Source organism: Bidens hawaiensis, unplaced genomic scaffold (genome assembly GCF_021521415.1).
Source record: "Bidens hawaiensis isolate Kalapana, Puna unplaced genomic scaffold, B.hawaiensis_p1.1 tig00006397_1, whole genome shotgun sequence".
NCBI lineage: Eukaryota > Viridiplantae > Streptophyta > Magnoliopsida > Asterales > Asteraceae > Bidens > Bidens hawaiensis.
The window spans coordinates 656064-683782 of NW_027491434.1; the positions used below are offsets into that span (position 1 = coordinate 656064).

A 27719-nucleotide genomic window follows, 5' to 3' on the forward strand; every position below is an offset into this window, starting at 1 on the left:
CGACTCTATGCATAAGAAAAAAACAAAACGTTTCTTATGAGACGACATAAGCAATAGTTAATAAAATCACTTGAAATGGATTATCTTACATACTATGGACGTCATCCAATTACAAAAATAATGTAGGACACCCTAAATGGAGTCAAACAATTACAAGAGTTTATTTGATACACAATTTCGTGCCCAAGTTAATAAAGAAGATGAAGGTGTAGTATTGAAAAGCTGGAAAAAAACCGTGATGGACACCTAAGACACCGGCATCATCATCAACATGATAGGGAATGAAGTTGTAGGCGCAAAAAATGGTCAAGCAAAGCTAGAGTAGATCAAGTTGGTGAAGTTACACATCATGGAGAAGCACTTGGAAAGAAAACGATAAAACTCTATATTATGCCTCACGAACATTTGACAGAACGCAACTTAATCGATACTACAATGCAAAATAGAAATAGCACGACTTTGAGGTTGGGAGTGACGTGTAATGCTTCAGTGTTGTAATTTTTTTGTTAATAGAAAATTAAGATGTTGAAAGATTATTTGGAGATAAAAAGAAGAAAAAAAGGAAAAGATAATGTAACACTCATGTGAAAAAAACGATATTAAAAGATGGGAGGAAGTTGAAAGATAACACCTCTGTTCCAAGAAAGACAATTGAGACACATTACATAAGGGTGCCATGTCACACCCATTTTTTGGGGTATCATGTTAGGCATGCTTTAAGAGCATATACATGGGTCCATGACCCATGTCATGTTCGTCGCCCAAGAAGATGACTCGTAAACTCCTAGGGATCATGAACCAAAAACTTTTTTTCGTATGTACAACTTTTTAATCCACAACTTTCAACAATGACATAGTTGGTCTATGTGGTTCGATATAGTTCACTCAGATGCTTTATATATTCAACGCTAAAGATGGAGTACCCGGCTGCTAATTTATATCAAACTATCTGGATCGCCTATGTCATTTTTAAAAGATGGCTAATAAACCATAAATATAGGTAAACCACATGAAACACTCAACCAATTAACTTGTCATTATATAAAACTGTGTGCAGATAGATGTAAATTAGAGTTTAGAACATTGAGATTAGACAAGAAAAAAAGGTTACAAAAGTCGGTATTTCTATTTCTTATTATTTAATACTACAACATACTCATATTTATTTGAACATGACTTAACAAAATATGACTTCCGGGTCCCCCTGTAAGAAAACAAATGTTTTGAATAAATAAATATTATTTCAAGTTTTTATTCTTGTTTGGATGTGACTAGCTCACTAGCATATGCATGGAGACCCCCCACTTAAATGAGATGTTTTCACATTATACAACTTGATAGTGTTGTCTATATATAGACTCAAAATCTTGCCAATCTTTACAATCAACACAACCTCTCTCTCTCATGGCTAAGGCTCAAAACATTCTTCTTCGTGCATACATCATCATACTACACATAATAAATAACTTGGTTTCTATAATAAGAACCAAAATATTAACACCATGGAACAACAATAACACTTCACTTTTATATCAAACCCTACCTCTTGAAATATCAACTAAACTTTCAATTGATACCACTTCCATCAAAACAGCCTCTTCTGATTTCGGTAAACTTGTTCACGACCCCCCCGCCTTTGTTTTCCATCCCACCACGGTTTCTGACATCGTTCACCTTGTTAAATCATCCTACACAGCGTGTCCTCCATTCAAGATCGCGGCAAGAGGCCACAGTCACTCGATTGGAGGACAGGCAACGGTGAAAGATGGGGTGGTGGTGGAAATGAGCTCTTTGGTTGATGGTGGGATTAAAGTTTGTTGGAGTGAGAGTTTAGGGTTTTATTGTGATGTGGGTGGTGGGCAGCTTTGGATCGATGTTTTGAGGACGACGATGGAGCATGGATTAGCGCCGGTTTCGTGGACAGATTACCTGTATCTTAGTGTTGGTGGTACGCTTTCGAATGCGGGCATTAGCGGGCAAGCTTTCCTTCATGGACCTCAAATCAGTAATGTGCTTGAAATGAATGTCATTACCGGTACGTACTACACGTATATATATACGCGTATCATGCATGCATGCATGATACGCGTACCTATTGAGGATCATTTAATTTTTAAATCAATGATTCGTATTTATTAATTTTTGTTCTTATATATACACATTAAATGCAATATAAAAACTCGTTTTTTTAATTTAATTGTTTTGTCTATACATGTGTAGATTACGTGTATGTAATTAATACAAGCTAAACATGACTTACATATTCGTTGGTTACATGAACGAATTTCATTAGTATTTTCCTTTTTAAATTTAAGAATAGATGAATAAATATTGCATCTCGACTATGCTTTAAACTTCTCAAAGATTTAAAGAATAATTTTGTTTTGAGTGTTCTTAAAATATGGTTTTTCAGCAAGCATACACGCACACACTCACACTACATATATATCACACACATACATGTGTGTAAGAACTAATATAAGGAAGGTATATGCAATCTAGATCAAATTTATTCATATTATTTTATGAACTTTATCCTACTTAGAATCTGTTTCTTGGATGGTTGTAGGAAAAGGAGATTTCATAACTTGCTCCAAAAACATGAACTCTGATCTCTTCTATGGTGTTCTTGGAGGTCTTGGCCAATTTGGGATCATAACTAGGGCAAGAATTGTTCTACAAAAGGCACCAACAAGAGTAAGATCTTTAAGTACATATGCAATCATGCATCAACCTTAAACTATATGTCATGATTGTAATATGTTCTTGAATTGCGTAGGTGAAGTGGATTCGAATGATTTACGAAGACTTTGTAACATTCACAAAGGATCAAGAACACTTGATTTCACTTAATCATGGACCTAATTATGTTGAAGGTTATCTTATTATGAAGAAAAGTCCTGCAAACAATTGGAGATCTTCGTTTTTCTCGGTTGATGATGAAGCAAAAGTTAATGCATTAGCATCTGAATATGGCGTCGTTTATAGCTTAGAAGTAGTCAAATATTATGACAACTTCGATATACCAAAAACAGATGAGGTATGAATTCATCAATATTCAATCACTTTGCATCATTTTGGTCCATATTAATTTTTTAAATTTATTTGTAATTTCAGGAACTCAATGAGATGTTCAAAGGGTTAAACTTCAAAACCGGATATATATTCAAGAAAGATGCAACGTTTATTGATTTTCTGAATCGAGTGAGAACCGAAGAGCTAAAGCTTCAATCTAAAGGATTATGGGACATTCATCATCCATGGTTAAATTTCTTCATTCCAAAATCATGCATTTTGGAATTTAATCAACGCGTCTTCATTGATATAATTCAAAGAGAAAACAAGAGCGCGGGTCCTTTTCTCGTATACCCGATGAACCGCAAAAAGTAATTAACCATTTCCTATCATTTAGCTATTTGAATTATAGCTGAATTTGTTTATATTTTATGTTGAAATGGTTTAGAAAAAGTTAATTTAGTTTTTCATAATTCTAGGAATAATATAATTTCATTCAAAAAGTGAAACAATTGATGACTTCGCCCTAGTTTGTAACTTAATTTGCTAGAAGACAAAACATCCATTATGTTCCTAAAAGTGCATGCATTATTAGGGAAATAATATCTTTTTTAAATAAACGTCTATGCAAATAGTGCATTAATTAATTGTTATATAAATAAATGTTTTTCCAGTTTTCTTATTTAAATATTTTAGAAGATAAAAAGTTTTAACATTATGTGATATGTAGGTAAAAATAAGAAGTTATTTTTACTTATTAACATTTGCTTTTACTTGTAGTTAACAATTTTAATTATTAAAAAAAAATTCATAAATAAAAATTAAAGCTCTTATTTTGTCAACTACTTCATATTCTTTTTAATTAAACTATTATTAAAAAATTAATCAACCTTTGATAACTTGTGAGTCTTAAAAAGAAAACTTATGGGTTTAGTGGCATCAAATGTTTATCCCTATAAAATAAATAGATGGATTTTAATTTTTAGGAGTAGAATAATTTAGGTGTGTGTGTTGACTATTTAAAAGAATGATTATTCTTAGAAATATTCTCTTGTTAAATTGCAGGTGGGACTATAGGATGTCGTCGGTCATTTCAGACGAAGATGAAGGCGAAGATGTATTTTATACCGTAGGTTTATTGCCATCCGCAAGAAATGGTGAAGACTTGACAACAATCGAAAATCAAAACAAAAGAATTTTAAAGTTATGTGACGAAATCGGAATTAACATCAAGCAATATCTTCCAAGGTATTATGAAACAAAAGAAGAATGGATGATGCATTTTGGTGTACAATGGGGTTTGTTTGAGGAGAGGAAAGCCAAGTATGATCCAAAAATGATATTGTCACCTGGACAAAAGATTTTCAATTTTAGTTATTAATTATCATATGCTTATATTATGGTACGTATATTTATAATAGATATGCTATGTTGGATTAATGTACTAAATTTCGGGTTTGTGTATTTAGTACATGTAGTTTATAATCAATGTGGGGTATTGGTTCTTGATGGTTGATTAGCTCAAGTTAATAATGAATTTTAAGAAATTTCCAATGATGGATTATTTTTTTTTCTTATTTTATAAAGAAAGAACATTGGTTAGTATTAACTAAAAGAATTAAAAAAAATACAAATAAAAAGTTTCAACCAATTATACTTTATTTACTTTTATAATATTTTTATTATTAAATAAACGAGAAAATTTGGTTAGTATTTATCTAAAAAAAATACAATAAAATCTTTAAGTTCCAATAAATTATACTTTAGTTATTTTAACTGTATTTTTATTAAAAAAAAGAAAAAAAGAGGATATTTGGTTAGCTTTTAACTAAAAAATACAAATAAAATCTTCAAGATTTGGTAAATTATATTTCTATTATTTTTTTGTATTTTTATTTTCAAAAAAGGGAAATTGGTTAGTTTATAATTAAAAAAACACAAATAAAATCTTTAGATTTGGGAAACTTTGATTTTATTATAACCATAAATAATTATATTAGCCAATGCTATTAAGATCCTTTAAATGGGATCATGGTAGTGAGTTTAATTATATACAGCCCAGCCCAAATATTAAGCAATAGAGCTTCATGACTGTGCGGCCCATTATAAGTTTATCAACTTCAGTTTTTTAATGGTTTGGTTCTGATTTGGATTATCAAAAACTAGTTTTTTGTTGTCTAGCTCACAGTTCTAAATAATTAGAGATGATGGTCAACAGTCAATTAACCAGTTAGAACAGTTAATCGGGTTGGGTACTAACCGGTTTTCAAGCACAAAAACCGTAACCAGTATAACTAGTTTCGAGTATAACCGAACCGATTAACAGAAAAATAACCGAAAAAATAACCAGTTCCAAAGAAAAATATTTAAAAAAACCTAAAACTGGTTTGTAGGCCAAAATGTATAACCGATTACTAACCGCCGGTTTTTTCTGTATAGAAACCGGTTAGAGAAAGACCAGTTACTAACTGGTTGGAGAATCGATTAACCAGTTATAGTGCACCTCTATACCAGTGGTCTGTATATAGTAGAGGCGCAAATCCAAGCCCGATCAGGATCCTAAAGACCGAAACCATATCCGATACAACAGGCCCAATCCAACTTAGGGCCTTTTGCTCACTTCACAGTTCTAGTAAATTAGTAAATTACTAGTTAGGCTGTGTGTACTTGCTGGCAATTCCTGGCGATTTTGGACGATATTCAAAAGAAACACCGCCCAAGCAATAAGAGGGGCAATGTAATTTTGTCGTCGTTTCATGTTTGAAAACAATATTAATTTAATTCTTTTGTGTGCATATATACACACGCCCCTAAAACAAAAATTCCCCTTTACTGACTGGGCAGCACATGACACTTAACCCCCCCCCCCCCCAACAAAAAAAAAGAAAAAAATTTGTAGCCCCCACTGAACATAGCCTTGTATCACACGCATCATTAAACACATGAATACAAGTTACAAGTACACAAAAACATGTCAGTGGATAAACCCTCAACAGAAACAACAGTTAATGTTCCAAGTAAGCAAATTATAAAATAAAAGGTATACTACCAAACAGTTTGTTACAAAATTAATACCACACTAGTTTAAGCGCGTCTTTTACTCAACCACCACGAGTTGGGGTTCATGGTACCTGTCATAAAGTGGCTCGATCCGCTCTTGCCGCTTACGCTTACTCATCTTTGTGGGGTCGGACACTTTGAAGAACCTAGGCGCCAGCTCAACCAGCCATTTGGGGTCGATTACAGTGACCTCGCGCATATACTCTTTTGTTGTCATAACCAACTCGTGATAATGACCCAATCGGGCTGCCTTTGGAAAAGAGCACTGCTCGGGTGTATATAAACGGGCTGGTTCTCGACTATGGTTCGGTATCCTTCTTGTGGGTCCTTCCTTGCAGCATGAAAGAAGAAACCGGCGGTTATTGCCTTCCTTATTTTGGTGAAATTCCTTCCAGCACTTACGACGTCCAGTTTGTACCTGATCGAATAAAGGGCAATTTAGTAAATTGCACTAGAAACATACACAATCTAGGTTTATCACAAGCTAAGCAGTTAATGCGGAAAATATCAGATATTGGTCAACGACCGATATTTGAGATATCAGTTATCGTAGTGAGATATCGGTAATTTTAACTTCATGTAACATACATATATATAGCAATTTAACACTAATAATTCGGTATACTTTCCTACCATTAGCAAATTAACCTTTTGCAACTTGCAAAACACTAACAATAGTAGCAAGTAGAAACTGATTAAGACTTAAAACACTAACATTGAACATCAAAACTTGATAATTAAGACTTAAAACGGGAATATCGGTGATATATCAGTCAAATATCGGTCAATAAAGCCGACATTATCGGTACCGATATTTTACCAAGGGACCGATAACCGATATATTTCGGTGATATCGACTGCATAGATCACAAGTTGACTTTTTACATTGTTGACTATGACTATAAGACAGTTTTAAGTTTCTATGTACCAAACTACCAATAAGAAAAAATGACGGAGTCTAGCCTGCTAATTGCAATTATTTAAGAAAAAAAAATTAGATACCGCACTTTTTTTATAACAGTTCTTGTCGTGTCTTATACAGCCAAACAGGTACCCAATTGCCAGCCCTACTGACCCGTTTACTTAATCGGTCACAAAATCCAACCGTAAATCAGACATCATTCACCAATACTAACTTAACCCAAAGCTAAAAAAAATTATAAAGCATTAGGTGGTTGTGAACTAATGGATAAATAACAGGCATATGTTTTTTATTAATAATCTGACATTCTAATTATCTAAAACAAAATATTATCAGGGATATGAAGGCAATTCGCCGCATCTATACGTATCAAGATTTACAGTCACTTATAACAGTTATGTATCCTAACCATGAGTCCATATTTTTAAAACAAAAGATCAATTAATGAAACTTAAATTGCAGTCTTCATTTTTTTTTTTTACAAAAAAGCAAACACCAGCAGTCAGACATGATGCATTATTAAAAAGTTTACATTAAACAATAATATGATTTATAATCCAGATCAAGATCTTAAAGATAATAAACACATCTACATAACAAAACAAATATAAACATTATTAATCAACCGAAACTTACTTGTCCATGATAGAAAGAAGCTGCTTTCGAACATCCTGGGCCCGCCTAAGCGACCGTGACTGAACAAAATTCTCAAAGCACCATGGGCCCGAAAAGTTCTTAGCTTTCCAAGCCTCATAAACCGCCAGCAAAGTGAGTTGATCACCTTCCGCTTGAAAAAACTTAGCCCGTTTTTGATCCGCTTGCGCTTGTTTCTCCCGAGGTCGATAAAAGATATTTCCCGTTTGAATCATCGCAATAATAGTCAAAATCTCATCACTACAACCCAAATCCACACTGGCAAGAAGCATCTTCGATAAAGGCGGTTCGAGAGGGAACTCCGCCATTTTCCGACCTAGTTTCGTTAAAAGCCCTTCTTCATCCAACGCTCCGAGACTGTATAACTGTTCCATTGCGGATATAAGCGCTTGAGGCGACGGCGGGTCCATAAAATCAAACGCAAGTCATTAATCCCCATAGCCTTCAAAGTCAACGTAGTCAAACCAAGATTAATCCTCTGAATCTCCGGAATAGAAGTCGGCGACATCTCGTTATTAAACGCACCTTCGGTATAAAGCCTGTAACACTTTCCCGGACCCGTTCGTCCGGTCCGGCCCGACCCGCTCGTTGCTTAGCCGACGCTTGTGAAATCGGAGTAATAACAAGAGAATCGAGCCCTTGTTTAGGGTTGTAAACATTCTGCTTCGCAAAACCGGGATCAATGACATAAAATATACCATCGATGGTCAATGACGCTTCGGCGATATTAGTTGCGACAACTACTTTTCGTTTACCGGGAGGTGCGGGCTCGAAAATCCTGGATTGCATTTCACTCGGGAGCGCACTGTAAACCGGTAAAATAATAAGTTCGGGCACGTTTTTACCTAACCCTTTCATTCTCTCGTACAGACACTGACACGCGTGATCGATTTCTTCTTGGCCCGTTAAGAAAACGAGTATGTCGCCTTCAGGTTCGGTTAAATGGATTTGCATAACAGTAATAAGTGCAGCATCAAGGTAATCGCTTTCGGGTTGTTTCGTATAAAGTATCTCAACAGGAAAGGTTCTACCGGGAATCGTGAAAATATTGCAGCTAAAGAAATAACCTGAAAACTTTTCTGCATCGAGTGTGGCCGAAGTGACGATTAACCGAAGATCGCTTCGTCTTTTGATAAGCTGTTTTAATAACCCGAAAAGGACGTCGGTGTGGATCGTTCGTTCGTGAGCTTCATCAAGCATGATTACCCAGTACTGCGATAAGTTTTCATCGATTAAAATTTCTCTTAAAAGCATACCATCAGTCATGTACTTGATAACGGTTTCCGGGCCCGTACAATCTTCAAACCGAATAGCATAACCGACTTCTTCACCTAACCGACAACCAAACTCCTCTGCAACACGTTTCGCTACAGACATTGCAGCCACCCGACGAGGCTGCGTGCACCCTATCTTCCCGTTCGTGGTGTAACCAGCTTCGGCTAGATACGGAGTCACCTGAGTCGTTTTACCCGAACCCGTCTCACCGATCACAACCAAAACCTGATTATCGTGCACCGCTTGAACGAGCTCCTTCTTTAACTTGTAAATCGGTAAGCTTTGCCTCTGTTCTTGAAGCGAAAGCTTCGATCTTTGACCAAAAGTCAACGCTTTACCAAACGCATCTTTTTTCCATTCGGGCATGTCGTAAGCCGATAACCCAACTCCTCGAAGCTCTTGTGCCAGGTGCCGTTCGCCAGTTTCCGGCATCGGATCTTCCCATGGCCGATTCAAATCTTTCGGAATCGAATCAAGCATCGTTCGCTGCTGCTGTTCTCTAACTTCCCGTCTTTCTTTAATAAGCGCAGACTGTAAAGCCGCTGCTCAGCTCAACGAACCTTCGGGGTTTTTAAATATTTTCACCGGCGACATGTCCATCGAATACCGCGTCTGCCCTTGCAGAAACGCGGGCTCGTCTTCGTTCAACTCCACTTCGAGCTCCTCTTCCGCACCTTCTTCTTGATAAAGCATACCGTCGGTTTCGTCATCATACATCGGGTACTCTTTCACACTCAAAACCCCCGAAGCAATCAACTGCTTCGCCTCCCACCGTTCCGGAGAACTCATCCTCTTCAACGGCCTGCGCGACGGCACACCGACATCCTCGTCCGTTATCCGTATCCCCGACAGCCCCGTCCTCGTCCCAGACCCGTTATTCCCATTATTCCCATTACTCGACGGATTCATCCTCGTCCTCAAACCGTCATCCTCTCCACTCTTCTTCAACGGCAACAAATCCCTACCCGTATTCTGATCCACATCACGCATCGACAACGACAGCTTCTGACCCGACACCGATATCACCTTCACGAAAACCTCTTGGTCCCGCTTCACCACGTCTTTCGCATTCGCTATCCTCCTCGTCGCCATCTGCGAGACGTGTACCAAACCTTCTTTTCCCCTAATATCGTGTAGCTGCACGAAACATCCGCTATCCATCACTCGCGTCACCCGACCTTTATACACTCGATACAACTCCGGTTCATCCAATCTATTATTACGCCCGTAACCATCATCTCGTTCATCCCGATCCCTCCCTCGACGACTACCATCATATCTATTATTATTATTGTTATTATTATTATCGTTTTCGCTCTCTCTTCGTCTATCCCTATCTCGTTCCCGATCATTCCTTCCCCCGTCTCGGTTTCTTCGTTCCCTCGCTACTCCACCGTCTCTAAACCCATCCGCGTCTTGATTTCTTCGTTCCCTCGCCTCTCCACCGTCTCTAAACCCGCCACCGTCTCGATTTCTTCGTTCTTTCGATTCTCCACCGTCTCGAACCCCGCCACCGTCTCGATTCCTTCGTTCCCTGGCCTCATTCTCAATCTCCCTCTCCAATTCCTTAACTCTATCTTTACTATCCCCAATTTCCAAACCCGGGAAGCTCGATTTCGGTCCGACATCTCCACCGGCTAGTTTTGGGGTTTTCGAGTCGGGTTTCGGGGGCAAGATGGCGTGGATAATCGTGAGCAACGTACGGACAAAGTAATCAGGCAATTCAGCACCGTTTTCTTTCAATTTAGCGTCAAATTGATCCACAGATTCGCATTTTCGACCCAATTCGGTGATGAATTCGGCTAAGACTTTGTCGCCAAAGCCTAAGTGGGATTCGAGTTCAGTGCATACCTTTGATACGAGGGATAAGTACTCTAGTTTCTTCAAGCTTGGTGCTTTAGATCGAGAAGCCATAAGAATATGATGATGAAGGTTGGTTGGTTGGTTGGTTGGTTGGTTGGTTTTAGGGTTTGCGAGATTGATTTTTATGTATGTATGATTATTGTTATTTTAGTATGTTATTATGTCGGTTTTATTTGGTGTTATTAAAAAAAATTAAAATAATTATATCTAGTTATTCTAAAATAAATATGGACATTTATCATGTTTTGGTTAAAACTAATTTACCCTAATATATATAATAAATTAATAATTATTCACTTTTATTTTACACTATATTCATATAATATCTATATATTTTTATAAATATAAATATTAACATATTATTTTACTATGAATTTAAAAAATTAACAACAAATCATGTTTTCTTAAATGAAAATTGTTTCGGGTTTTTTTTATGGAACTTAAATTTGATATTATGGCTCAAAAGTTGGTTAATAAATTATTTGTTACAAATTAACTACATTTAGGTCAAAATTTGTTATGGGTCAAAAATGAGTGTTTTTAAAAGTTTGAGAATGCAAAATAGATTTATCGTCAAATTTGTTATGGGTTCAAAATATTGACTTTGAAATGTCAAAAGTATGAAAGTAAGATTTTAAACATGATTCGGGTTTCAAATTTACTTTTAATGGCATTTTTTAAATAATCAAAAGGTTTGGGATTTGGCAAACTGACTATTTTTCCCTCAACTATTAAAATGTAAGAATAGATTGCGAACACTTTCGACATACCACCCCCATGCCTATTAATACTTGTAACTTTTATCAATTTTGAAATATTTATGTTAATATTAATTTTTCCTTCAATGGTGATCAGAACGTTATATGGGAAGCATGTCATGGAAAACTATGCTTAAATGAAACAAAATATTCACAAAGTAGGATGGGTTAACATGTTATTTTTTATGTTATCATTATGACAAAGTCAAGCCTTCTGAAACTTATCAAAATTTTTTTCATGGTGTAGCTCAGAAAAACATAGCTCTTGAAGAACATCCATTATTACAATTTAATGTTCTACTTTCATTTAATGAGTGGTAAATTGATAAATATATCAATAAAGGTAACGCTCATTTTGTATTTTGACTGAGTGGTTAAACTACTATCGTATGAGAAGCTTTATTTCCGAAATTGGTTCATAACCAAAAGTCTTTCAGTTATACACATATGGCACCGAGAATGAATTTTTCAATAGAAAGAAATATTCTCGTGTACGTTTTTGCTCGAGCATTTTTTTATTAAGTTCATTTAAAAAAATCATTTTATGATATAAATAAAATCAATTTAAGTACACATTGTATAGATACAAGCATAGATGTAATACATTTTTTTTATATACGTTATGTAATGATTTGTTTTATTTATAATTTTATAATTTGAATTATCCCGTGTGTGACACGGGCTCTAAAACTAGTTATATATATATATATATATATATATATATATATATATATATATATATATATATATATATTAAAAACCAAAAGGTTGTTATCTCACACATTTTACTATTCATGAAAACAACCAATTAGTTTTGTACACATGTGTATAGTATCTCTATTTCATCATGGGTAGTTACAACAAATTCACATTTAATTTTGATTTTGATATCATTTTGTGCGTGCATAATCATATTATTTCTAAGAGTTTTGCCAATATATTTTGATAAATATACATTTTTAGTCCTTAACTTTAAGTTCGCATACATATCTTTTTAGCCTTTAAAATTTAAGTTTCACACACACACACAGACATATATATGTATATATATATATGGATATGGCTACTAAACTTTGGTAACAAAACTTTTGCCACATAACTTTTGCCATCACAATTTAAACCGATACCGACTGACTTCCTGGGTGCCACGTGCTAATCGCAACGCACGATAGCTATTGAATTACCACACAAGTTTTACACGTCTATTTGGCCCATCAACGTTTGTTTTACATATTTACCTTTTCTCTCATGTCGAGTACTCGATACAATGCACGCTAGCTTTTCGAACATGTAATGCATTTAACCCGCTCCGCTGCAACGCGCGGATACAATTACTTGTTTATCTTTAATGTTTAAACTTATAACTTATTAACTTTTTAAAAAGTAATAAGGTGTTTGGGATTGCTTATATTGTGAAAGAAAAAGTTTCATAAGTTACAATGTTGTAGCTTATTAACTTAATGAAAAGTTATAAGGAGGTAAAAAAGGAATCCCAAACATCCCCTAACAAATTGGGTTTTTCTAATACACGGTTTCGGGTATTGACCATACTCGGGTCGGATTCGAGTCCGAGTATATATTCTGTGCACCGGGTTCGGGTAGGGTGTAGAACTGGAATTCTAAAATTATTTGAATAGCGTATTTCCGGTATTGAAAAAAACCTTATTTTCGAGAGGCTTTTTTTAGGTTTATTTTTTTTATTTTTGGAATTTTTTGGGTGTAGGTTGAGTTTTTTAAGGGGCTGTATTTTTTTTTGGGGGTATTTGAAGGGTAAATTTCAGATACTTATCAGGTAATTACGGATATAGATCTGGTATTTGCAAACCTGGTTCCGAGTGTGGAACCGGTTTTGGTTTTCGGGTATTATGGGTACAAATCGGGTATGATTCTGTGTATGGCTTTTTGGTACTGAAAAACCTAGGTATGAAAAAACTCAATTTCGGTTTTTTTTTCGAGTCTAGTTCTGGGTTCAGGGTTTTTGTGCACCTTTACTTATAAGTAGGGTCATGCATCGGGTTAGACCTAGAAGACCCGTAGACATGTTTAGTTGAAATGATACGATCTCGGGAATAGAAGATGGTGGGCCAGTGCTGTCTATAATCTCCTGTGTATGGGGTCGCCTTTTTTCCATTAGGTTACCCCGGGAAGCTTGACTTTATTCGTTGGCCATTGAAAAAATATCTTATAATCTATAAGATCATAACTTATTTTGTTATAACAAAATAACTTATGAACTTATAAGTAGTGTTGTGCATCGGGTCAGACTTGGTAGACTTGTTTAATTGAAATGATAGGAACGGAAAAGTGGCCCGTGAAATTATAATAGGATCGGGTATGTTAAGTGTCTTGTAGGTCGGGTTTCTTCATTACACTTGTTTTAAGGTTTTACCTATATAACGTGATATGAGCTAGATTCTTTTTGTTACGGGGCAGATGATATTTGTTATGGGCTAGATGTTATTTCTTTGGGTTATATGTGGAGGGGAAAGTTAGCATACTAACTAAAAAATTGTACTAAACATGCGAATCAAATAGTGTGATTATATATACAAGTAGTGTAATTATGTAACTATATTGTAGTGTAATTACACTATGTTGTATATATAATTACACTACTTGATTCTTACAATTAGCACAATTTAATTTGTATTTAATCCAAACCCATACATGGATTCCTGTTCTTTTTGAAAGAATATAATCGGACATAATAATGAACATTATTTATGAGTGTTAATTATATTTAACCTTTCAATATTTTTTTAAAAAACATAAACAAGTCAGCATAAAAGTACAAACAAGTCTCATGGGTCTTTTAGCAAACCCATTATTAGCACCGGATGGGACTTGATAGCCGATTACACCTTTATGATATACCCGTAAACCAACCCTATTTAACAATAAATGGGTTTCACATGTTTGAATGTGACGGATCTCACGAGTCTCGTTTATTAATCACAATAAACTTATCAAACTAAACTTTATTAGGTAGTTCACTATGGAGGGGGACTTAAAGCCCTTCACAGTGTCACATCACTGCCACATCATCGCCACATAAGTTTGTTACCCCTCTCTATGACGCCCTGTTGTGGTTTGTTGCCCCTTTGTTCCTCATTATATATATATATATATATGTGTATGTGTGTGTGTGTGTGTGAGAGAGAGAGAGAGAGAGAGAGAGAGAGAGAGAAAATTTGGATGGTCCCACATGTCACACCCCAACCTAAGGGCGGAAATGTCAGGGTGTGAGCATGATTGTTCACAGCTCGAAGATACTATTATGAATATAAATAACGATATCTATTTAATTATTTTATTTCAAAGAGTACACATAATTTTACAAATATGACAAAACAATTCAAATAAGTAAATATAATCCATGATAAACTTAAATAATGATTATCTTCATTAAATCCTAAGGTATTGTCTAGGTGTCCTTTTCACGTCAAACTTCAATTCAAAAGCAACCTGTATATGCGTAGAAAATAACAGAGTTTGTCAACAACACATGTTGAGTGAGATGATCACCAATTTTGACACTAACGATAATATATATATATATATATATATATATAAATATATATATATATATATATATTATATATATATATATAATATGATAAATGTTAAATGCGCAAACAAACATATGTGAGTAGTAATCAATCAAAACCATAACAAACCATAGACAACCTAGTGTGCCATTAAACTGTTGCCATGCGAGCGGGCATTGGTTATGATAACTGACTGAGGTTGTCGGTTTACCATCGCCAAGCGAACCGGGCTCATGTTACTAAGACGGGGTATGATCATATTGACATGCTAGACTTCTGATGGACCTCTCCGAAACATAATAGAATTTTAACACATAAGCAAATAGCAAATAACATTTAATTGATATACACAATTATGTTTGCGAGTTTGTGTACATATATGATAGAAAATATGAATAGGTACGCATATGTCCCCAAAACGTTTAAAAACAGTAAAATAAAGGGGAATGATCAAACTCGTCTTAAACCGAAGGCAAGTGTATAATGATAACGATAAACGAGTTAATAATTAAGAGAGTTGTCCACTAATGCGTCGAACAAAACAAACTAAATAAGCCTGAAAATTTGAGATGTGAAAATATAAGTAAAAACGAACTTGTTGCCGCTGGAATCGTTCCAAACGGATATTTAGAACTCCGGTTATGTTAAATTAAACGTTTAAGCGAGTTGGTATTGACCAGAACCCGAGCAACGAGTCAGAAGTCGGGTTTTGGTCAGTAGCCTTAAAATTTCTTTATGAGAATAAAAGTCTTCTGGACCGAACGTTGGTTTTAACCAGAAGTATGAGAAAACGTAAAGTCAAACTTGTTGACTGTTTTGCCCTTTAACGGGTTTTAATGAAATTAACCAGTCAACACCCTTCAATCTCATAAATCAATTGAAGTTTATTGACTAGGGAATATGTATGAAAAATTACCTAGTTTACAACTTACCTGAAAAGTGGAAGAATCAACCAAAACGAAGAGTCAAAGGTTGAGTAATAAACAAAGTCAAACGTTTATGCTTGTATCTTCAACAATAATGTGAAAACCGAAAGGGTATTATGAGTGACAAAGAGGATGACGGCTGGATATGCTCTCTTAGGGTTTGGGTAAAGTTTGTGGCAGGTTAGAATGAGATGTTTATATAGGATTTACTAAAACGAACCAATTATGGTTAATTCACTCGTTTAAGCAACCGAATATGAAATTAATGACTAAATCAATATAATATCAGTAAAAGTTCATGCTTGATCAAGGGGCTATGAATATGGACATGTAATTTAGTTAAATTCCTTTATTGGACCTTAATTTAGTCGATTTATGCAAAAAATAAGTGATTTGCATGCTAAAAACGAACTAGGAAAGAATATCAAGCATGTAATATGATCAGGTGGGTAATGGCGCCGCGTGGCCACCCCATGGTAGTGCCATCACGCAGCGCCTCGGGTCTAGGGGGTCTGAGTTTGATTTTTGTCATATATGGTTCTTGTAGTTTGAGAATTGGTTAAATATTCAACCTTTTATGCTTAAAACAAGAAATAAACAACATGGAAAATGTAAAGGATATAAAGTGAATATGAGAAAGTTTAATACTTATAAATATTTTATTTTGATTAATAATAAAGATCTAAAAATGTTCCCGGGTCAGGTTAAATGTAAACGAATACGAGTTTGAAAAATCCGAGATGTTACACCACACTCTCCTCAAAGTTTCCCGGTCTTCACAACCCCCCCCCCCTTTTGCTGCCCGTCCTTTACCTCCCTCGGCGGTGTTCCCCATACGCCGCCCCCCACACCGCCCCGTAGTGAGCAGCCTTATAATGTAAAGTCATTCTTGTTAACATGTTTTGAATAGCTTTATGTGAGTTTAATAAAGGTTTAGTTATGCCCTAAATAAACCATATTTTAAAATTCCACCTGATCCGCATCCTCTTTGATGGTGGTAAAAAACCGTATTGTCTTCATCGACCACCGCTCGCTTCTACATTGTCGTACAACCTTCCGCCCATCTACTTTATTTCCAAATTTATATCACAATTAAATTCCTTATCAAATGGTAAAATGGTCATAATCATCTTCTGATGTGACATGAATAGTAATGGGTCAGGAGATAGACAGACACGAAATCGAAATGATGGATTTTCTAAAGAACGTGCTTGAGTGAGCCACACCTTTTATACAATGGGTGTTAACTTTGCTTGCTAGAAAAGGGAAAGTCTTTTGCAGCCGAGAAGTTTCCACTATTAAACAATGTCTTGGGCATCCCAGGTATTCCAGTATGATTCTTACACTCTAACTTGTACTATATACTCTCTTATTCTATGTTCATCTCTCTCGAAGAGCAACTTACTTACTCTCACACCGGAGGGTGATCGTAGAAGGCCCCGTCTAATAGTGAGCTCGTAATTTGTTTTCTCTTAGCAGGTATGTTCAAGATTTCAAGCCAGGGAGTTATCACAACCATCCTTAACCCTTGTTAGTTGTAGAAAAAAGTTAGCGTCAATTAAGGGGGGGGGGGGCTGCACTACTTAGAATAAAATATATCTTGTGGTCAAAATCCTGTTCTCAAATTCTTCCTTCATATCAGGGGACAACGCTCCTCCTAGGTTGCTTCTTGTAATATCCTAGATTTTTCGTATTTGTATTCGTTTATGTTTAAACCGATTAGAGAATGTTATTCGGATCTTTCAAACTATTTAAAACCTATATTTATTGGTATTTAAATTGTTTTAACTTATTTTATAATTTGATAACTTTCAATCATGCCAAATAGCCCTTAGAAACTCTTAAAATTACTTAACATGGCTAAAAAATGCATTTTCGAAACTTTAGGGACTAAAATTGACAAAAAGGAAAAGAACAGAATTTTTCCACGCCGCATAGCGCGACCAAGAACACCATAGATGGTCGCGAGGCTCGGTCAGACCATCAAATAAGCAAGATTTGCTATTTTAAGTCCTAACTCGTATTTTAATGCTAAATCGCTTATTTTTGGACCAAACCGCGTGTTTTAAGCTCCAAGAAAACCTACTAGACTTGGTACATGTCCATATACACTAGCCTCTTTCCTCAAGAATGAATTTTGATTAGTTTTCAGTTGATTGAGTCATTAAACAAGATCTTGTTGCTTAAACGAGTTATTTGATTAAAATTAGCCTTTGTTTACTAATTCTATATAAACAAGACAATTATAATCTGCAAACCTCTTCCCTAAACCCTAATATCTACTGTAGCAGCCGTCACCCTCAAGAAACACACTTTTTCCTCTTCTATTTTATTCAAGATTGTTCGTATTCGAGTTGACTTTGTTATTTTCTCGGTGTTTGACTCTGTTTTCTCATCAATCTAAGCACTTTCTGGGTAAGTTGTATTCTGTAGAGTTGTTCCTTATTATTCAATGATAAATAACCCTCTATAAATTTCTGAGGTTGAGGGGAATTGATGGGTTAATTGGATTCCAACCCGTATAAGGGCATATTGGTCAACAAAGTTGACCAATTGATTTCTTTCACTTCTGGTCGGAACTGACTTTCGGCCCAGAAGACTTTTATTTTTATCTAGAGATTTTAAGTGTGCTAGACAAAACCTGAATTTCGACTCGCTCTTCAGATTCTGGTCAGTACCAGCTCGCTTATTTACTGAAAATCTCATAACCGGAGTTCTATACATCCGTTTGGATTGATTCCAACGGCTATGTTCTCGGATTTAACTCTATTTTATTTTGTATAAGTTTTAGGTCTGTTTTGATTTGAACACTTGTCATGTTAACTTTGCTCGTTTATTCTATCTCTCGGTTTATTCGCTTAATCATAAAGGTGAGAAGTCATTCCCCATTTATTTTACAGCTTTTAAATGTTTTGGGGTCACTTGCGTACTTATCAGTATTTAGATATTATATATTATTCACACTAGGAAACTGTGAGTGTTGTGTGTTATCAATTAAATGCTAATTGCTTAATTGTTTAGTTGTTTACTTATTGCATTCGGAGAGGTCCATCATAATCACATTAAAGTATGATCATACGTCGTCTTAGTAGCCAAAGCCCAATTCTCTAGGCGATGGTCAACCGACGCCCTTATTTGCATTTGCTTTTCATAGTAGCCAAAGCCCGATTCGCTAGGCAATGGTCAACTGACACAACTATTTGCACATGGTTTGATTGATTTATACTCACAATAGCTGTTTTACTCATTTTACTTATACATTATTATTAGTGTCAAAACTGGTGACTTTTTCTCACTCAACCTCGTGTTGAAAAATCTATATTATTTTGTACGCATTTGAAGGTTATCATTTGATTGAAGCTAAGATGAAAAAACACTTAGAGAGACCTTATTTAATAACATAAAGATATTTGTGTTCTATTTTTATTTTGATAACTTATTAAACTTTGTGTACTTGATTGAAATTTTGTAATAAATAAATAATTAGATATTGTCATATTTAAACTGTATGATAGTATTTCTGAGCTGTGAACCAACGGTTTGCACCCCGACATTTCCGCCTTAGGTTAGGGTGCGACAGATTGTTATTAGAGCCGAAGGTTATAAGATAGGTCGTTAGAAATGTCCTAGTAATATGCTTAGGACCTTATATATGCTTACTTGATTGCCTTATGTGCTTATTTTATGTGTTTACAGCTTATTTAAATTATTTATTTTATTATTTTAATTTTGTGTATACACAAACTCCAAGGCTATGCTTCACTCTCAAAATATTTTTTAACTATTTTATTTAGTAAATTTAGTAGATTATTTTTATTTTGAGAAATTTCTTAAGAATTCCCTAGTTTTGTTTTTACTCCTGCGCCTTAAAGCATGGGAGTATGACATGTTCTCGTAGTAACTGGAAGGGGGGGGGGGACTGTTAGTCGGGCCTTGGCAAAACGGTTCCAAGAACCAAAGGTAAGAAGATATTCCTTACCTGGAGGATAACCTGACCACATTACTCGATCTTATACACCAAAGCGGAACAAATGTCATACGACCGGAACTTTAAGTGGTTAGCGTGACCGGTTAAACAGTTACATTCCTTATACAAAAACCGAATTCAAGGTGATTTCGTAGCTAAATTCGCGAAAATTTCCAATATTTATATTATTACTATTATTATTATTATTATTATTATTATTTTTTTTTAAGTGTTTAGCTGGATGAAAAATCCATGTCAACCCATGGTCACTCCAACTATTCATTTCTCAACCCGTTTGAATTGATGTTTTGTTGGAATGTATCGGTCGTGGTGGTTCATGAGATACTCCAACTACTCATATTTGAATCCGTTAATTCGTTATTTAGCTGGGGTCAGTTAAAATGCCATGTAACGCTCATGGGCTGACCAACTCAATTGTTTTGATAATTCGTTAATTTGTTGGGCCATTTAAAATGCCATGGAACGCTCACGGGAGGCCTAACTCACAAATTGATGTTATGTTATTTAGCCGGGCCAATAAAATGCCATGGAAAGCACAATTATCATTTTGTTATGTTATTTAAATTATCTTCTCTCAATTATTTCATTTTATCATATTCTCAAAATATCAAACACGTTAAAATCCTTACCCTCAGCCTTAACTATTAACATTTTAATACTTCTTGTTTTCATAAATCTCGTGTTACTTCTTATTTTTCACAGCTTACCTTCCATCTTAGAATTCTTTATTATTAAAATTCAATTTTTGTAATTTTATTATTAAATTGAGTTTTTCATTATTGAAATTTAATTTCCACTATTAAATTAAATCTTAAATTGACTTTTCCTTTTGATTGAATTTCAATGAAGATCCATGTATAACTCAATCACCCATTTCATTTATTGGCATTTTCGCGATTGCTGTTGAAAACTTGTGGTGGTTCGTCGATATCTCAATGATCTATTTGTATATTTATTAAATTTCGTTATTTAATTGAAATTATACGGTGGTTCGTATTTCAACTCCCTACTTCGATTTTTGATACATCTTGAGAATTTTGATATTTTCGGTGATGACTTTGTTAGTTGCTAGAATACTCATGGTGATTCATGCATTTCTAACCCCGCGTTTATCTTATTTTATTATATTATTTCACATCTTATTTTTATTATCACTATTAATTTAATATTCGTTATTTACTTAAATTTCTATGATAAATAATGAATAATTCAATTTACTTATTTCATATTATTTGTAACAATTTTGTAGAAATACGAAGATTCCTCGTAATTCGTGGATACTCTAATGACACACCTTATATTATATGTAATTTTGAAGATTTATTTGGAATATGACTATTTCGGTGATTTGGGAATATCCGCTTCCCAATTTAATCTATTAACGATTTGTTTGAATACGTAAATTTTCGCATTTCCATTAATGTTTCAATTATTATTTATCATTTATTATAATACTTTAATCTTGTAATTTGAATTTATCTTATCTGAAATTCACCACTTGCAATGCTATAATTTCATATCAATTTTTTTTCTCTTTAAATTTCACAAGCTTCTCATTTAACTAAACTAGATTCATCAAAATCTTCGTTAACCTTGTTCAAATTTATACTCTCGATCTTAAGAATTTCATTCCTAATGTTTGCAATATTTAAAGGTTTCACATGTAATTACTCATTTTAAGATTTGTTGTTAATTAAACTATTTATTAATCCTTCACTTAATTTTTGTTGTTGATATTTTTTTTCTACATTTATTAAAAAATCTTGTTTTCTATTTTCTGTTATTTGTAAAGTTCACGAAAGTTCGTTGGTTATCTTATATTCCTATCCTCATTTATCACTCTCATCGTCTAGGATTTAATTTCCTTTCAATTTTTTGATTTATACATTCATATCAAAAGTTATTTAAAAAAAATGTTCAATGTTTTCATTAAACAAACTCGAAAGTTTACCTCATTGTTTTAATTCAAATATTTCATACATTTAAGATCTTTTAATTTTACCTTTGAGATTAATTAAAAACTTGTACTTTCTCACAACATTATGTTTTTAAAATGTTTTGTAATCCATGCGATGGGACGAAGTATGTGGACCATCTGATGATTAAAGTAATTATGGTCTGGAACATAATTATCCAAGTACTCGCATTGAAATCATAATATGTACAGCTGTGTGTCGTAATCTAGAACCGAAAGTAGTTTTGGGTAACGGTACAAATGTAAAGATGATAAGGACATGGTGGATACGCCGCTGGTACATCCTATATATGAGTGCTCTTATCGGTTTCATTTGGAGCATTGCTCCGACTATTAGAAGTTCCATGTTATGGTAAATTTTAAATTTTATTTAAAAATATTTTCTTTAAAAGTTTAATTGTTTATAACACGATTATGTTTTAGTTTTCCTTAATTTCGGGACGAAATTCCCTAAAGTACGGGAGACTGTAACATCTTCGATTTTCGTATTTGCATTCGTTTATATTTAAACCGATTCGAGAATGTAATTCGGATCTTTCAAACTATTAAAAACATGTATTTATTGGTGACTCTTTGTCACTCGACCTCGTGTTAACAAATCTATATTATTTTGTACGCATTTGAAGGTTATCATTTGATTGAAGCTAAGATGAAGAAACACTTAGAGAGACCTTAGTTAATGAAATAAAAGATATTTGTGTTCTATTTTTACTTTGATAATTTGTTAAACTTTGTGTACTTGATTGAAATCTTGTAATAAAGAAATAATTAGATATTGTCATATTTAAAATGCATGATAGTACCTTGTGAGCTATGAACCAACGGTTCGCACCCCGGCATTTCCGCCTTAGGTTGGGGTGTGACACTTCTATACATCAACCACAAAGATCACAAACCGGGCCAAACCAAGTCTCACCAGTTGGTTTGGGGAACCACTCTCCAAGGGTAGACGGACCTTCGGTTGAACCATCTTTTCAAGCATACTCTCCATTCAAAACTCAATCTCTTTTTTGTGTAAGAAATCCTTCACCATGATCTGGCACTTTATTGCCTGTGGAACGGATATATATCTAACTCCTAAAGAAGTAAAAAACAGTTTTCTAGAGCTCCGGAGCTGCTTAACAACTACGTACATTAAGAATGTTTGAATGGAATCGAGGTCAGGCTCCTGTATAACGAAGAGCCTGAAATGAACTTCTCACCTCTACCTTCACCGTTGGTATCCAGTTCAGTTCTCAAATCTCTGAGGTGTGTAGCCAGGCCTAGTTCCTCTTCCTACATTCAAACTATGGGAAGGACCAACCCTCAAGGACGAGCCAACTGATTTCACCTATCATTACCTAGGTGACTTAAGAATACACAACAGAGCTTCTGGGAAAACAATGTTTTAAATATTAATTAATCTTATTAGTTTTGATAATGATAATTAAAACACATGTGACTTAAAACATTACAAGTTTGATTAAGACATAGAAGAATATGCTTAAGAAATAGTTGAAGAATGATTCTAGAAGGCTTAAGGAGCTACAACATAAACATGTCTTCCATCTTAATCTACTTAGAAGACTTAATATTAACATAAATGGTTAAGTCAAACAAAAATGATATGAACAGTAATTTTGAATAACATATATTACATAACCCACTTTGGTGAAATACCTTAATAGTAAACTTCAAAGTCAAATTTTATGTATGGAGACAAGTTGGAGGGCTAAAAGCATATGCATATGTGATAGCTAAAGGTGGCAAAGACATTTCACAACGTTCATAACATAAAACATAAAAATTGTGGTCGGTCGTCCATGATCGATGGAACCGACCATGCCATCAACCACCGTGTGGTCTATTTGGTTTATCATGGTGTTTATGTTTGGACTATAAATAGTTGTATTATGTAGTCATTATACTCGCATCTTTTTCTATAACAAAAACACACTTAACATTAAAATATCTCCTTGGATTTTGAATATCAATCAAGCATCAATGAAAGAAGAAGAGATCAAGATCATCAAAGAGAGAAAAAAAGAGCAAGTGCTACAACATTATTCAATAATTTTTGTATTATTAAGGGGACATCACTAAAGGTTTTGTCACACCCCGACTTAGGGCCTAGAAGTGTGACCAACAGTTGGTAACTGTTTTGTAAATATATCAGAGTTGCAGGTTGTATTAGAGGAAGACTTTATTTAAAATAAAATATTAATTTACTTTGAAAATTTCTTGGATAGTAAATATCCGAGTGTTTGATTTAAAACTCAAGTTTAATCTGTTTATTATAATTAAATGATAAAAAACCAAGACATTTTCTTGTAGCGAGCATATAACTCCTTGAGTGACTCTAATTCCTTGTTAACTGTGCTAAATCTGTTTCTCTAAAATGTGGGGAAAATATGTCAATGATATATCGGTGAATTGTTGACTCTAAAAGCATTTCAACAACAATTATAACACAAATATAGTTTTCTTGACATTGCTTAGCAGAAATATTTCTATTTCCGGTATTTGTAATACTGCCCTACACACACAAGTTTCTCCGAGCCACGTAGCCCATACCGGAGAACTAGTTATGACTGTTAACCCGCGGCCATGTAGCCTTTGATTGTTTAGGCTAACAGTTATGTTTGGATCCATACACATGTGTAATCGGTCTGAGTTGCTTTTATTCTCTAATTTTTATTATAACGTTTTAGAGATCACATAATCTCATGTAAAAGTTTGACTAACTCTTTAAGACAAACAACCATTTATCTTATGAAGTATAAATCTGGGTTGACTAATTGTAAAGGTTTAACATATTCACCTGTGATTGTCTGTCTGAATAATATGCTGATCTCGTTTGAAAAGCTTTATGAATGATTGATGATTGACATATAATTAAATAGGTTTATATAAATATCTGGATCATTTCTTGATCCAGCTATAAACCTTTAGTCTGGTTTTCATAACTTTAAACCTTGATTGATAATTGTTTGAATAAAATATGTGATCTTTCTATTTGCTTACCAATCCTGTGCTAAGTTTCTTCTTCATGAAGAAACATCTATGATAGATTTCTTCTTCAAGAAAAAAAACATCAATTTGATTATAACCCTTGCATGTAAAATCTAGTGTTTCTTAGTCATGAAGAAACATTACTTTGACTATTTCTCTTGTGTATGAAGCTTTATGTTTCTTAATCGTGAAGAAACTATATTTTGAACATATCCTTATGTATGCAAGATTTGGTGTTACTTAATGTTGAAGAAACAATATTTCAGCTATAACCTTTGTATGTGAATATTATGTTTCTTAATCATAAAGAAATATTATTTTAACTATATCCTTTGTATGTGAATGCTTACGTATCTTAACCATGAAGAAACAATGTTTTAACCATAACTTCTGCTTATGAAAAGTTATATTATGCTTAAATGTGATCAAGGTTCAGGCTATACCCATAATTATGATCTAAGCCATATAATATAATAATGAAATGATAAATTAAGCGGAACCCCTTCCTTACACGGGTATTTGGAGTTTATACGCCTAAGCTTGTATGAGCAGCACTTCTACTCTCTATCGCGTATTGAGGCTTAAACTGTTAGAACCTTGAGGCTTGGCACGAACTACGATACTTGGCACACTTCCCAAGGCTAAACATGTATGTAAACTATGTTTCGGTGTGAGATGGGAAGTGCCATGAACTCTCCTATATATAGTTGATTTTGGGTTCCTTCGCGTAGCGCGAAGGACAAACACTATCGTAGTTTGCGTGGCACGAACCGTTTTATTATTTTCCGAGTCATCAGTGGTTGTGCCACGTGCTGCCACGTGTCCACACATGTCACACATGCAAGATTGTTGGTTCGCTTAGCGCGAAGAACGAATGGATGAGCTCTTCGCGTAGCGCGAAGTTGTTCAGTTTTGGTTTATGTATTTTGTCTTTCGCATAGCGTGAAGAGTTTATACCTGATCCGTTCGCGTAGCGCGAAGGAACAATATTCAAAATTTTATTTTCAAACCTTTTAGTTTGATAGTTCATCACGTCTCGATCTAACTTCCATCGTTCAAAAATACTAAGGAGGCGATGCGAGTGCGCGAAGTGCAAAGTGCGCCATCAAAGAGCCACATTGCGCCCATCGCCCATCGCCCGTGCTCTTGCCCGAGTCTATGCCCGTGTGCGTTGGTTGCTTCTCACCCTGCGCTAGGACTACTGGGTGCATCTTGGCATATAATAATATTAATACGGAAACTCTCTTCCTTATCAAGAGCTTCCAAGTTTTATAATTTTCCAATGTGGGATGAAAATTCTCTTTTTTATTTATACCCGTGTGGAATGCTTCCATTTTCTTCTTTCCATGTGGGATGGATTTTCTTATTTCCTTAACATAAGATGCTTTTATTTTTCTTATCTCATTTTTTCTATTACTTGTCTTGAGAATATTTTTAACCCTTCATCTTTCAAAGTTGGAATTTTTTGTTTGCCAAAATAAATATTGGATTTTCCGGGGTGTTACAGTTTTTCTAGTGATTTTCTAGAAGATTACTCATCATTATTGATAATTTGAGAAGGGGGGGGGGACCTATCTTGATATATTGTTACAATTGTTGTCATGATACACTATCTTGACATAGTGTTCGAGAGAATTCACTATCTTAACATAGTGAAAATTTTAATGCTTGTAAAGATATACTATCTTGTCTTGACATAGTGTTTGAGGGAATTCTCAGTCGTTTAAGGAAACAACTACTAAAGAAAACTCTTGATCGGATGATCGTGGGAGGACAGGAGTGGATTAGTCAAAATCCACTTGAACCTTTATAAATAAGTTGTTTCATCTCTATCCCATAAATTCTTTAGTTATCACATTTACTATTATTGTGTTGAGGAAAGAGTTTAACATAGTCATTGGCATTCTTAAACAAGTTAAAGTAAAAAAAAAAACTATTAACCTCTTCCCCTGGTTTCTACAAATGAAACTGTTGTAACTCTCAAAATCAATAATTTTACCACTTTCTCCCCTTTCATGGGAACAAGCAATGGCTTCTTTGCCTTTGGAAGGAAGCATGGCCACAAGATCACCCATAGCGATAACCTCTTAACATCTCACTAAACTTGGTAGTAATCACCAATACCTTCTCACTAATCTTGGTAATGATCACCATTTCATCTCGCTAATCTTTTTAGTGATCAACATAACATCTCTCTAATAACATAGAGATCACCTATACTTCTGTCTTATTACAAGTTGGAATGGACCGTTAATAATCATCAAAACTAATCTAGGAAGTGATCACCTTTACACTAGTCAGTCGTTGGGTACTAATTACCATTTACAAGTTACATATATAAAGTCTGTAATATATGTTTATAATAAAGGATCATGCCAACTACTGTTGAAATTATTGATCATTATCTCTATTCTTGTAGGTCCCTAGCCGATCTTGATGAGATTGATTTGTATCATCAGAGGTACGGTATGGAATCTCTCTAATTAACAATAACGAGTACAAGAACGAGTAGAACAACAACACGCACGATAACTTTTAATCTCTTATTCTATGGATTAAAGCCAATATTACAATCAAAATTGTACTCCAAAACCCAAAGAAAATTTGTTCGGTTTACACAGAAACAGACGGAATGACCAACCCTAAACCCTACACGAATACATATATTTATACTCACATAATTTCGGGGCTTGGGCTTTGAATGTAAGTTCGTTCCAAGGCTTACACAAACTTAACAAGTTCGT

The 27719-nt window shown here is 34.5% G+C and overlaps 1 protein-coding gene and 1 pseudogene across 2 annotated transcripts; one reads left to right on the plus strand and one right to left on the minus strand.

The window, feature by feature from the left end:
• The first annotated feature begins 1404 nt into the window (after positions 1-1404).
• Positions 1405-4396, plus strand: LOC143632529 (cytokinin dehydrogenase 3-like). The gene is made up of 5 exons (XM_077101026.1): positions 1405-2035; positions 2570-2697; positions 2780-3040; positions 3118-3386; positions 4081-4396. The coding sequence occupies exons 1-5, from the start codon at positions 1405-1407 to the stop codon at positions 4394-4396; spliced, it is 1605 nt and encodes a 534-aa protein (XP_076957141.1).
• Positions 4397-6035: 1639 nt separating this feature from the next.
• Positions 6036-10088, minus strand: LOC143632564 (putative pre-mRNA-splicing factor ATP-dependent RNA helicase DEAH5; annotated as a pseudogene). The gene is made up of 2 exons (XR_013153535.1): positions 7634-10088; positions 6036-6493 (listed from the first exon to the last, which is right to left on the minus strand). The product of XR_013153535.1 is annotated as a putative pre-mRNA-splicing factor ATP-dependent RNA helicase DEAH5 (transcript).
• Between the last annotated feature and the right edge of the window lie 17631 nt (positions 10089-27719).